At 39.8% G+C, this 14159-nt stretch overlaps 1 protein-coding gene across 7 annotated transcripts in view; it reads left to right on the top strand.

Moving 5' to 3' along the window:
- The window catches only part of PMS1 (PMS1 homolog 1, mismatch repair system component), a 44450-nt gene that overhangs the window by 138 nt on the left and 30153 nt on the right, over positions 1–14159 (top strand). Inside the window, exons 1-6 of one of the 7 annotated variants that reach the window (XM_077785150.1) lie at positions 439–488; positions 1077–1371; positions 2491–2642; positions 6300–6482; positions 8419–8521; positions 9660–9823. In XM_077785150.1, coding sequence (XP_077641276.1) covers positions 2511–2642; positions 6300–6482; positions 8419–8521; positions 9660–9823 — 582 coding nt within the window. In that variant the 5' untranslated portion in view covers positions 439–488; positions 1077–1371; positions 2491–2510. Of the gene's footprint in view, position 1; positions 21–398; positions 489–534; positions 1372–1697; positions 1822–1843; positions 1987–2490; positions 2643–6299; positions 6483–8418; positions 8522–9659; positions 9824–14159 lie in introns of those variants that run through there. The other 6 variants (XM_077785148.1, XM_021531399.2, XM_021531398.2 and 3 more) reach the window with 6 other exon arrangements.

Below are 14159 nucleotides of genomic sequence, written 5' to 3'. Positions count from 1 at the left end.
CCCGCGGGGCGGGCGCGCAGGTAGCGCAGCCGCGGGGCGGGAGCGGCAGGGGAGCGCCGCCGCCTCGCGGAGGCCGCGCCGGGGCGGCCCGGGCGGAGCGGGCGGAGCGGGCAGGCCCCGGGCGGAGCGGGCAGGGCCCCGGGCGGAGCGGGCAGGGAGCGGGCAGGGCCCGGGCGGAGCGGGCAGGGCCCGGGCGGAGCGGGCAGGGAGCGGGCAGGCCCCGGGCGGAGCGGGCAGGGCCCCGGGCGGAGCGGGCAGGCCCCGGGCGGAGCGGGCAGGCCCCGGGCGGAGCGGGCAGGGAGCGGGCAGGGCCCGGGCGGAGCGGGCAGGCCCCGGGCGGAGCGGGCAGGCCCCGGGCGGAGCGGGCAGGGAGCGGGCAGGGCCCGGGCGGAGCGGGCAGGGCCCGGGCGGAGCGGGCAGGCCCCGCGCAGCGCAGCGCCCGCCTCTCCCAGCGAGAACCGGGGACCGCGGACGGCTCTGTGCTTTGGGTAAACTGGAGGGCCCGCAGGGCTTATCTGCGGCTTTGCGCCCGTTTTTTCGCCTGGTAACCCGCAGAAAAGCCTCAGTGCGTGCTGAGGGAGGGCCCCTGAGGAAGGCGGTGCTCGGACGCGGGGCGGGGTTCTTGGTGTGGCTCCAGAAGGCTGTGGGGCCGAACTGTGAAATTTAGGGGGGATTTATTCCCCGTGTAGCTGAGGATGCCTAGGACCGCAGTTGTTGGCATGTCGGAGATGTCTGTAGAGGGATCCAAGGATTAGATCAGCGATGGGGCTCCCACGCAGAAAATGCTGTGTTTTCCCACTGAGCACAGCTGTAACTCCGTGAAGCGTTAGAGTAGTAAGGTGGCTTGAGCTGAGATACGTGTCTTTTAGCTAACAGGTATCATAGGTTGGATGCTTTGCCAGGGGTAGGAGGTCCCAGAGGTCCCTCTCTACCTCCCAACAGGTATTCCCGGGATTTGGCCAGCGTTGTGTCCCTCAGCTGGGGTCCAAGGCAGGGGACACCACACACGGCCGGGGGCCGATTCCTCCCCAAAACTGCCGGCATCAGTCACACCTCATAGAAAATTTGTCTTTCAGGTCTGCGGCGTTTCTGTTTTAAGATCCTCCCGTATCTTAGTTAGTGTCTTTTGATGGAGAGACGTCCAGCTCCCATCTGATTTACTCCCATGAGTGAATCATGAAGCATTTGACGCAGGAGTCCATACAGTGCATGAATGCCTCAAAGCCTGCCTCTGAACACGTGCACATGATATTAACATCGGTTCATCTTCAGCAGCACACCTTTTCTCCTGCTCCTCTTGTTTTCCAGTTGGTGAAAAAACAATTCATTGGATCCTTTTACCACGTTTGAAAGACAAACTCCCTTTGCAATGTAAATAACAAAAATAAAGATAAAATCCCTTTGTAGCTGTTCCTAGAAAAGTTTCAGTGCTGCTTGTACTGCATAACACTGTACTTCCTCTCCCCCCCACCCAAGTAACCACATTTTTACTTTGTCTTTTATGTTTCAAGAGTAGCTGTCTTTAGAAGGATGTTGAGGCAGAGAAACGTCCTGTAATTGTTGTATCAGCTGCATACACCCTGCAGGGCTGTGATGCTTAAGGGTGTTGACTGCAATCCCTCAGCAGGACCTGGCTGTGTCAGGAGGAAATCTGTGTTTGTTCCATTCCTCCATGTGTGCTCATATCCTTGAGACAGGTGCTGAGTGTGCAGTCTGTGTTCTCCAGCAGATACCTTGGACTGAATCAGTGGGAAAGTCAGCAGATACCTTGGACTGGATCAATGGGAAAGCCAGCACTGCCAGGATTCTTTGCCTTTCAGTGTAAATAGCATTATATAACATAAACTGGAGAAGAGAAGAAGCCTGTCTGACCCATTCCTCTGCCTCTCTCATATGGATATAAAACTCTGGTTGAATTCTTTCATGGCAGGCTACAAGGATCAGCAGAATAGTTTTTCTGGGCCTTGACTGTTTGTGTCAGTGTAGGTACTTAAAGAGAAATGCATGCTAAAATTCACAGATCCATATACAATCTCTTAATGGGAGAGTGTCTCTATAATATAGCAAGACTTTTATAATCTTTTGTATTTCCAAAAATTAAAAAGGAATCTCGACTGGTTTATAAGGCATCTTCATTTTCAAGTGGGAGATAGAGTGACATAGAAACAAAATTACCTGCCTGAGGGCACACAGTACATCAGATCAGAGAGGCAAGACTGTAATAGAGAACTGTTTGGTTTTCATTTTTGCCAGTAGGTCCCATTGCCATTGAATATGGCTTTTCATCAGCACCAGTGTGTTGCCTCCCCATTTCTCTCTCAACACTTATTGACTGCAGAGGAAGCTGGGTCTTACTGTAACTTGGAAATTCCACTTTCTAGCCATAATGTTGTGTTTTTCTACGTTTCAAAGTTCCTGTGAAACAGTTTCTTAAAAATGTGTAATTGTAGTGTTCCTTTTACATTCTTTTTCTGTTATTTTTCTGTGCAGCTTCCCTGAATCTTTCCACCATGAAACAGCTGCCTGGAGAGACAATTCGGCTCCTTTCAAGTTCTCAGGTGATTACTTCAGTTGTCAGTGTGGTAAAGGAGCTGATAGAAAATTCCTTGGATGCCAGTGCTACAGGCATTGATATTAAACTGGTAAGTCTTTGTCTCAGAAGGAATTTGATATAGACTAAGAAGAAAAGAAAATTGTTCTATTGCAAATGTGTTTTTTTAGGCTATTATGGTTTGGGGAATGGCGATGATTATTATATATTTATATGCATGTATTTTTACCTCGAGTAAAAATGGTACAAAATTAGTTTCCATTTGTGTTTCTGAGGCCCTGCTGTGAAACAGTAAGGCATATTTGTGCTTGTGAGTGTATCATGGGGAAAAAATTGTCAGCTTTCTTAATCCCCCTTTTCCTACTTAAAATTTATGTTTTCTGAGTAATAGCCAGTTTTAAAAGATGGTGGACTTATGTTTGCTGTCAGGCTGACATATTCTCATTACAAGGGATTGTAAGAAAGGTGAAAATGGAGACTATGGAAAAGCTTAGTGGCCATTCAAAACAAAAGCTATAACATAAATGTTTTTGTTATGGTTTTGTAATACAAATCACCACCCTGTCTCTAATTACATGGTGAACTCTGGCTGCTTCTAACTCTTTATAAGCTGTTCAAAAAAGTTGATATGTCATTCAATGATAGTTTCTGACAATAGAAAATACCACTTTTAATAAAGAATTTAAGCGTTTTTTCCCTCAACAAATTGGATAAAATGGGTAGCTGGTCAGCTTCTCTTGATATCCTATTTCTGCTTTTGCAGTATTTTGTCAGCAGCTGTATAGTAGCAGTATCCCCTGCTTAGTAAGAAAGAAGTGTTACTATATCCTGTAGAAATGTATGTATTCAGAATTGATCCAATTCCCTTTCTCCAAATAACAGTGAATGTGTGGGATATTCTTGAATTAAGACAAATACTCTTGTCTAATTGAATTAGACAAATGCTTTTAACTAGGAGGGCAATTCAGTTTCTCCTTGTTTCTTTGACCATGTCTGCTCTATTTTCTGAATGAGCCTAGAGTTGTTCAATCTGAGAATGCTTTCCTGTAGACACCAAGGAACATGTTTGTTACTGCTTTGAGTGACCTGAAGATGTTCTGTCTTTGCTGTGGTCTCTCATAATCTCTGTCTTCTCAATATTTAGATTGCAGAGCATCTTGCTTCTTGAGTAACTCCCAAGTGAGTAGTGTGTACACAGTTGTGGGGGTAAAGGGTGTTAGGATCAGGTCCTGGGAGCTGATCAGTAACTGCAAGAAGTGAACAGAAGGGTTTTGGAGTGTTCCAGAATGGTTGGAACAAACCTTGCTGAGGAGAGAGTCTTCTAACTACTGTGGGTTTCACAGCACAGTAACCAGCTTTGTCCCAGATCAATTAAAAAGAGCATTTTTGACCTTTTTCAATGCATGAGTCATCTACACTACTCTTACATTCCTGTGTCAATCCAGCCCAATCCAAAACACTGTAGTTCCAAACAAACAAACCTGGCTTTACACAAGTTGTCAGCGATTGACAGAAATTTGGTGGTTGTTCTTCTGTGGGTAATAGAGGAGAAGAAAATGCCTACACTCTGTATAACTCTAAAGCAATGGATTTTTTTCTGGGATTTTTAATGGAAATTAAAATAACTCTTACCATGTAATAGAGGTCAATGACCACATTAATTCTGGATTCGTTCAAAAGTATAACAGAGAAGAGAAACTTTGAAGTTCCATTTTACAGCTTGATGAGTTTTGCCTGAAACTGCAGCATTTTTATTGTTTTAATCTTTTTCAGATGGAATAGGAAGGCATAGTTTATCCAATTTGACTGAACAAAGATAACAATTCCTTTTTGACAGACAGACAGGAATTAACCTGAAGATGGAATGGGTCTCAGAGTCATGGCAGTGGTGAACTGTAGCGGGAAGCTTTGGCTGGTGTGTCAGTCTTGATTGACCATAGGTGATGTTATTTGGCATCTTTGCATTGTGTATCAAAACTGATTCATACTGATTGGCATCAGTGACCTGGCAGAGCAACTAAAACATTTCATGGGTTCATAACCTCAGTAAGATTCAGCTCATGGAGGAAGCTGTTACAAAATACAAAGTTTAAGCATTGTAATATTTCTATAAAACATGCACAAGTAAAAATGAATAAGTGTAGAAGAGAAATAGTGAATCATTTATGTAACATTTTGATTCAGGATAAATTTCACTTTTCTTAAGCAACTAACTGGTCAGAAAGTAAAAACTAGGATGGAAAATAGGGGCTCATTTTAAAATTCTCAAACCTTTCATTAGCACATAAAGCAGCAGTATATATATGCCTTTTATGCTCAGTTGAGGTTTATTGCTTTGTTTGGTTTTACTGCCCAGTAGGAGCCTGACTCAAACATGAGCAAAAGCATTGTTTTTTTCACCTGAAGACAGCTTTTGCACCATTCATTACAACAGAAAGTGAAATGTACCCGTATTTCTGTTGTTTTTTGTGTATTGTGGTTCTGAGCCTATTTTAGAGGCTTTTGATGTTTCCTAAATCAGATTATGTGTGAATGCAGATGGTTTCTTCAGATACCTTTTGTTTTTGATTACATCATTTTTTTTACTTCAAAAAATAACCCTGTGAGTACATTATATTTTCTCATAACTGTTTTCAGAATAGGCCCAGGTGGGACAGGAAGGTTTGTTCTGTTTAATCAACCTACCTTCAGTTGTCAGCCATCACATGCTCTGTCCAGCATCAGTGGTGGCAGCCAGTGTTTTAATATATTCTTTCTAAGCAAAACTAGTTTTAAAGTCCCCTAGACGGGGACACACTACAGCACATTTTTTTGTGTGTTGCATCATAATCTTTTCAAAGAGCCATCTTGCTTCTGTGAAAGAAGCTTAGTTAGTGATCCTGCAGCTCTGATTACTTTCTCCTCCTGCTTTGTAGTTCCTCTGGGTGCTGCTCACTAGTGCAGACTATAATGTAGATGGAAAGAATAATTTTTTCCTGCATTTGTTTGAGATGTTACAGAACCTAAATTTCATCTTTTATTTAGCTATTGTAAATATCTAGGTTTCAGAGTTTTACCCTATTTATGCTGGTGCTTACTGGAATGACATATTTAAATTGGAATTCAGTAAAATATCCATTGTATGTATGTAAAGGTAAATCACAAAGATTGAACTTTGCTTCCCTGAAGGCTGTTTTAAAAGAGCCTCTGGAAACCTTTACTTCTTTTTGTAAAATACTGTATCTCTTTATAAGCTTTCTTATTACCCTTAGAATTCATGCCTTACTCCACATTAGAATTTCATCTTCTGTGTACTGAGCTTGGAAAACAGAACTTAGAAAATGTAATGGAATCACATCAATCAAAATTGAAACTGAAAATGGTGTGAAGTGAGGGTCCACTTAATTCAATGGATGCAGAGCTGCATTCCAGTGACTTCAAAAAAATTGATACCAAATAGGTAAGAGAGGAAAAGAGGTGAAAAATCTTCAGCTTTCCATCTATAGGTCTCCTTTTGAGCTTAGGTTTTGCTGTTTCCAAATCACAGGAGATGAATTATGTTATTTAACTGTTATCTTAACATGGTGTATTTTAAATTTTCTTCTTTTTTCCTTAAACAGTGACATTTAATGGTTGCTCAGTTGCTCCAAACAGGCAAAGTTTCCACTTTTGTATGGATAGTTAGAAGCTGTAATCTTAGCTGCTTCAAAATTACATCTTAATTAGTGTGGTTGTTTTACTGCTCCTTTGTGTTTTGTTCTTTTTTTAGGAGAATTATGGGTTTAGCAAAATAGAAGTAAGAGACAATGGCAGTGGAATTAAGGTTGATGATGTTCCAGTTATGGCAATTAAACACTACACCTCAAAAATCAGCTCTTCTGAGGACCTTGAAAGGCTGACAACATATGGTTTCCGCGGGGAAGCTTTGGGCTCGATTTGCAGCATATCAGAAGTGAGCACTTGAAATAAATGTGGAGCCTTTGTGTTACAATTTTTTCTTGTCTGTATGTGATCATGGAAGTTTTATTCTGTGCAAAGAGTTTAAATGTTCCAGCAACTTGCCAGGGATATGCTTGTGTATGCTGCTTTTCTCCCCAACCCCAGAAGCCGTGTCATGCAGATTTCTTGTTTGTGTCAGTCCTGCCTTTCTGTCGCACAGGTCACAGCCGGCCTCTGTTTATTTTGCTCAGTCAGAACAGGTAACAGGTGGATTGTGTTGTATTCTCTTTCCTTTTGTGTCCAGGAGTATCATGTCAAAAAGTATGGCTGCTTGAATTAGGGTAAATCAAGAGAGGGGCAGCAGGTGATGGCCAGGAGAAGTAATTTTGGGGAACTGCTGGCCTACATAACCACCATTTCAGAAATTATTTCTGCCTTGTTATCTAGGTGATCAGCAGATATGGGATCTTGCTGAGCTCCTTATTGCTCTTTGACATGTATGTGACTGCAATTGCACAAACTTTGTCCCTATGAGGAAACAGGAACCTGCTGCCTGACCTATCTGAGTCTGGGCCATATGTTTGTATTAAGAGGATTGGCAGTGTACTGGCATTTGAGACTTAACTTGTTGGCTAAAAGTAAATATGTTTGTTCAAAACCATCTGAAAAGTGTTCAGGCTGCTAAAGGCACAGCATCTGCCAGATCTCTTGTGCTCGCCCTTTCTGAATTCATGCTGCACCAAGGTCAAGTTCTGGGTGCAGGTCTGCTAAGGATTATTAGATCATGCAGGAAGATACCCATGCCTGTGTCTGGTTGGAACCATCAGCTGCTGAGGTCAGGAGAGATGATGTTACAGCTTCACTCCTTGGTACCTTGGGCTGCATTCACATTGCAGTAAGCAGGAGTGGGTTGTGTATTTGGATGGAGATTTCCAAAGATGCTTTCAAAAGTGTTGGTGTTTTGATAGATGATGATAGACCTCAATCATTGGTTCATTCTAATGAGCTCTTGGAGCAGAATGCCATCTGTTCAGAGCTTCTAATCAGCTCTATGGAACGTTTCATAAGAGATGGGAGGTGGCCTGAGTGTATAAAGTGCTTTAATAAGTACTACTCCTTGTATCAGTAATTATGTTAATTAACACTCCTGGCATTAATTGTGTTCTGCCTACCCAAACAGCCCCCTGAAATTTCAGTTTGAAGATACTTTGCTATTGGCCCTTAAGTATGTCTGTAATACTGTAATTCCCAGTTAATCAATTATTGTTTTTCTCTCCAGTGGCATGACTGAATGCTGAATGATTCATGTGAGACGCTAAAATAAACCAAAATATCCTGAAACTCTGTGTGTGTTAAACTTTACCTTCCAGGCGGTTAAAGGGCAATGGTTCTGTTATTCACAGTGCTGGTAACTGAACTCTGATTTATGACTGCTCTTGCTAAATCAATCTGTGAATTACCTTAATAGCTTACAAAACTTGCTATAACTGATTGCCAGATATGTTTAGGTGTGGAAAGATAATATATTGTTTGTTTGAGAATAGTCTTTAAGTTTGTGGAATCTCACATGAGTTTAAGTTGTCACAGCGTGTTTGTCTCACAGATGGTAAAAATGCAGAACTGTCAATTAATAAAGTTTATTTAATCTGTGCTAGAATAGAAAATAGAGCACTGTGTGTTGTAGGTAGTAGGAATTGCTGTGCTTTGTGAATCAATGTGATAGAAATACTTTTAGCTAAATGGCAGGAAACATGCAGAATAATGCTGAGTGTTTCTGTGCCTGTAAGAAATACCTGTTCAAGAAAAATTTTATAAACTAATTAAATGTAATTATGGTGACTAAAGTAATACAGTGGTGTGGTGAGTGTGGTAGCAAAGCTTATCTAAGCTCATACTGAACTTTGTCTATCCCTGATTAACATAGGTTTTTTTAAAATCACTCTCTTCAGGTTTTGGTCACAACAAAGACAGCTGCTGATGATTTCAGCATTCAGTATGCTTTGGATAGCAATGGACATGTAACCTCTCAAAAGCCTTCCCATCTTGGGCAAGGTAGGCTATCACTGTTCTGGTGTTGCAAGGTGACAGATGTATTTTGTGTTTCTCTGAGGCTCTATCTGATGTTGAAATACCTGTTGGGTACTTAGAGGCTGAGTATGAAATCTTTGCAGCTGTAAACGTTTCTTGCCTTGTGTCTGTCAGCTGAGAATGTGTTGTCATAGCATAAGAAATTATAAGTCTTGGAAGTTGTTCTAGATTGTAATTATAAACTAGTTTCTCCTTCTCTGACTCACTTCTTCAAGCTGACAGTGGAAATAAAACCCATAAAAATTAAATTCTCCAAGTTTGTGTAAGTATATGAAAAATCTCTTCGGGACCAAAGTAAAGTTTCTGGATGTAGCAAAATCCTTGCTTAAAGGAGGAAGAATAAATTCCTATGTATGCCCTGCTGCCATACATAGGAATTGCTGGAAGCAGCATGACTGTAGGACCAGGCAGAGTCACAGTTCTTTCTAACCTGCAGGTAGGGTGTCTACCTAATTTTTACTAAGGATTCATTTTAAGATTTAGCCTATAGAGTGTTTTCCACAGCTGGAAAGCCTGCAGGTTTTAATGCCTTTTCTTTCATTGAAATTGTTGAATTCTCTCACATATTTAATGCTTTGCAATATCCTTATGGGCTAGGAATTTACGTGGTTGTGTTGGTAGATGAATATTCCTCATCCTACTGTGTACTGTACCTTGATCAGAGGTATTTGGAGCTTCAGGTACTACCCTAAAGCAAATGTTTGTGAAGGCCCTTAATGAAGCACAGCGTTCCTTTGCCTCCAGATATGTGTGATTAGATTCTAGTCTGTTAATTAATCATTTTGCTAATGGAGGCTAACTTATGCATTGAGAGAGTCTTCAGCTTTGTTTACTGCTGATTCTTGCTATTGTTAGTGTGTATGAAAGAAAGCTTAATACTGCAGTCACAACTCTAAATAAAGGAGAAAGAATCAAAAGTCTTGAGATACCTTTTGTGGGGGGATGACTGCTAATTTGGTGCATTTCTTCTCATGCTAATAACCTGATTTAGTGCAGCAGCATACAAACATGTCTGTTTAAGTAAAAATAGTTTCCTCAATATCCAGTCAGTGATTAGCTTTCAGTGTAAATTTCTACTTTATTTTTTATCACCTTCTTGCAGGTACTACAGTAACAGTCCTAAATTTGTTTAAGAATCTTCCTGTAAGAAAGCAGTTTTACTCAACAAACAGAAAATGTAAGGAAGAACTGAAAAAAGTCCAAGATCTACTGACAGCATATGGTATCATAAAACCAGACCTGAGGATAACATTAACACATAATAAGGTAATAATGAGGTTTTTTCTGTCAGCTATGTTAAGAATCAGGTTCTGATGAATCCATGCAGTTCATGTAGTACTTGCACAAAATCTTTCATTTCTAAAATTTTTATTTCATCATAGCTTTGTTTTGGTCTTCCACTTACTTTCTTCTTTCATAGGTGTATATTTATAATGGCTACAGATTTTGATGTTAAACTCCTAAAACTCAGGCTCAGGTGTTTTTGGTCTCTTGCAACAGATGCCTAGTTAGATATATGAAGTATAAAAATTATTTTACATGCTAGTGGTTAATAAAGATGGTGGTGATGTTTTGCAAAACAAGAAGTGAGACCTTACTAGACCACAGGACCTGACAAAGTATTAACCAAAGCCACCTGAAAAAACTTGCAAAACTTACTATTTTAGACTGCCTACCTGGATAGAAGCTATAGTTCATACAGGCAGCTTGCTGTATTCTGAATCATAAGAGCTCAGTACATAATAATGATTTTATTTTAGAAGTTCAAAACAGTTTGTGTCATTGGTGTAAGAACATGTTATAACAACAATATTTAGTTGAGCTACTTGCTCTTGTTTAAACTTGGGAGGATGAATGCAGGGGTTACTTGGTGGTTACTTTGACTTCACTGCATACTGAATGGTAATTCTGTATCACAGCTACAGAAATGACATTTGAGCAGTTCCCCTTAACCTGACACAAATTTAACATAATATATATATTTCATTGGCTGTACCCCAGCTTTTTACACCTCCGAGAGGGAGGCTGTGCTAATAAACTTCCAAGTTGCCACAAAGTAGAGAGTGACATCTCGTGGCCAGATCCCTCAGTAATTCTGTTTCTGTTCTAAAATAATGCTGTTTGTTGGTATTTGTCACATTCATTGAGAATTGATCAGTTACCCCATCAATCAACATTCACACTTCAGTTCCTTTGCAGTGGGAGTACGAAAATGCACTGTACTTTTCTGAAATGACAGCAGATTTCTCTTCCTCTTCTGGACTTGTTTAACATGCTTTGATTTTATTTATGTATGCATTTTTAAATATCATTGTGTAGATACTGTGAAAAACTAAAGCTGGCTACAGAATTAGTATTTTAAGGCTGAGAAAGAGTAGCTACTTGCAGTCTTACTTCATTGAGATCACTGACAATTTGAAACCAGACATCTTGTGGGGTATCTGCCCCAAAGATTGTATTGAGCTCCTTGACATATCTACCAGTGGCTCACAATACTGATGTTGGTCAATAAAACTAATTTTGTCTTCTTGGTGATCTGTTTTTGCCCTCTTCAACAAGTCACAAATGCTGTTTTCTTTATTGTATTTTGATTTCATCCCTTTGATCAAACTATTGAGTATCTTGTGGTGTTTTTACTCTACTTATTTTAATAGAGTGGCAGTAAGGTCCAAGAAGGTGATTACATGTATTTTTCCCAACACTCCTTCCAAAAACGGTGTGAAGGGTGGCATGATAGTCGCCATTGCACACTGGAGTTTTTTTGAACCTCACTTATTAGCTTCAGAGGTACATTCTTCAATACCCAATTTTAGGGATTACATGAATGGATTAAAAAGTTCCATTCATTGCAATGACAGAGATGGTGCTGATTTTTGGTACTCTTCATTTTTCACTGCTAGCCTTTTGTTCATTTAATTTATTTTTTAAAAAGAGGAAAAGAAGTGAGAAAGTGCTCAAATGTTTCATCACAAGAGGTCGCTCAGGAGCCATTGCTGAGACAGGAAAATTAAAGGTTAAGTAGACAGAAAGTGTGGTCTTTCTGTGTGTGTGGAGGTGCTTTAAAATAGTCTGAAAGTTAAAAACTGAACTGGACTTCATAAAATTTGAATTAAGATTCCTGTTTTTCTACTGCCATTGGCATTCTGTGCAAACTGAAATGTCACCTGTTGTATCACACCTTTTAAAAGATTTGAAATTCTGAATTTTCAGTGTGTAGCAACTTGCAGTAGGTCAATGGTGCATTTGTTTTACTTTATTACAGAATGTGAACATCCTTTATTTCTTTTGCCTTTATATGCTAAATATTGTTGTCATTACAATTGCTAATTTGGATCAGGAAAGTGTTTTTTTCCATACAGACACTACAGCATATTTGTGCTATAGTAATACTCTGCTGAATAGTGTTCTTGGTGATTTTATTTGTGTATGTGTTATATTTTTGTAAGAAATGTACTAGGAGAAAGAATCAACTTCTTAGAATAGCTTTATTTTTTATGTAGCTCATAGATAATGTGCTCATTTAAAAGACAAATTGTATATGCAGTTATTCAGAGGACTTAGAATCCCAAATTCTTGAGGCTGAACCAGCACTTTCTGTTGCAATGGAAGAAGATACACGTTGAGGGTACAATCAGGTTCCTGGGCTTAAAAGGGCAAGAAGATAGCAGAGATGAGCTATTACAGAAGGAGACAAGGAAAGATGTATTGAAAGACTAGAAAAGATAGTAAGTGAAAAAAGGGTAAATAAAAATGTATTCAAGGAAGTTTTTAAAATAAATTACAAAATCGATACTTTTTTTAAAAAAGCCACACCAGAAAACAAAGCTAAAAACAACCCTCCCCCAGAAAAACCAAATCCCTCCAGTTTTTAATCCTGTATGTTATATGAAGTTGAAGGAAAATAGTGGGTTGTATGAGGTTTGAGCAACTGGTCTTGAGAAACCTGCCCATGGCTGGGGAATTGGACCCAGATGATCTGCAAGGTCCCTTCAACCCAGACCATTTTGTGATTCTGTGAAAGCATAGCCCTGGCTTTACTGGGGAAGAATGCAGTAATGCTGAAGCTGACATAAAGTATCTGAGGTTAGGCATCTGAAGATGGTTGCCTGATTGATTCCAGCAGAAACTTATTTTGGCAAGTCAGGGCTCTTACTGAGCTGTTGAAATATAGATGGTTTTAGGATGCATGCTACATTGCATGTTGAATTTCCACCGTATCTGATTGAATTTTTTCAAGAAGTGTGTGTCTTAGGCTTTTGAATCAAATTCCCAGAAACTTTTTCTTCTTCCTATGTTTTATGCCTGTGTTATTTTGGAAAATACTGATTGCCATTAAGTGTGGTTCTTCACAGAAAAGAAATAAGACAATTCTCTTCCAGCCTTTGGTTGATTTTTAATGGATAAGAAAATAGATATTCTGTATTCCTCCACAGATTTATTTATTGTGGACTTTCTATCAGTGCCTTTCCAAGATAGGAAACACTCAATTGCTCTTTCTGCTCAGAATGTTTTGTTTGCATTAGCAATAAATAATGAATCACTTTGCAGATCAACCCTTGAGGTACTATTCTATTTTGACAACTTGGATTAGCTAGTGCTCCTTCTTTTTATGAAGGTTTATCCTGCCAAGACATTCTTTGAATACTGATAATGTTGATCCTCTTGCCAGTATGGTTATGTTAGAAAGAGGTATTTTTCTTCTTTCATCACCATGTTCCTTGAAAGCATATTGAATAATGAGACAGCCAAATGGAAATAATTTACATGAGTATTCAGCAAGTTTATTTAAAGTTAATGTTATCTGAAGGCGTGTTAAGAACATTTCAAAGTCAGCTACTGCTTAAACTGCCTCAAACCCCTCAGCCCCAAATGCTGTGTTCTAGCAACCTGTGAGCTCTGGCTGTGTTTTACCCAAGGTGGTAAAACACAGCTTTTAGTAGTTCTAGCTCTTCTCTAGAACTGCAGTTTTAACACTCTTCTCAGTTTAATACCAGTAGTCCTCAGCTCAGTCTCTACAAACCACTTATGTTGAAGAAATACCCTTCTGTTTTGTAAGACTGATGATATGGAATGCTTTAATTTTGTTTCAGTTGCCTTTATTCCACAAATGCCAAAATGAGCAAGGACATCCAGTAACTATACCTATTTTAACAATATTAGATATAGTAGAGCCAAAAAAATTTCAGCAACAGATGGTTTAGATGGTGCCTATCAGCAAGTCATACTGTGCACAACTGGTCCCATGTCTTGTGCAAAGTATGGATGATCCATAAGTAGGCTCATTAAATTTTCCAGTTCCTGTTGAGGAAAACTTGGCATAAGTGAATTTTTTTTTCCAGTGTTTTTCACACATAACATTTGAAGCTTGGGCACATGCAGTTCTTCCTAAAACTGTTTCTTATTTGTTTCTTAAGAGTCACGAGTCAGAATTTTTGAATGCAAAGTCCATTTAAAAAGTCTTGTAACAAGTGTGGGTAGTAGTCTTCCCCAAAACCTCTTTCATTGGTGTTGTTGACTTGAAGGGTGACATCTTTGTTTTCTTTACGGTAAGTCTCCTCTATTTTCCAAAGTTGCATAATCTTAACTAATATGTTTGTATGAA

The sequence above is a fragment of the Lonchura striata genome, chromosome 8, assembly GCF_046129695.1.
Source record: "Lonchura striata isolate bLonStr1 chromosome 8, bLonStr1.mat, whole genome shotgun sequence".
In the NCBI taxonomy this organism is placed as follows: Eukaryota; Metazoa; Chordata; class Aves; order Passeriformes; family Estrildidae; genus Lonchura; species Lonchura striata.
The sequence above is the reverse complement of the archived record's forward strand: the minus strand, read 5'-3'. Positions and strand labels throughout refer to the sequence as shown.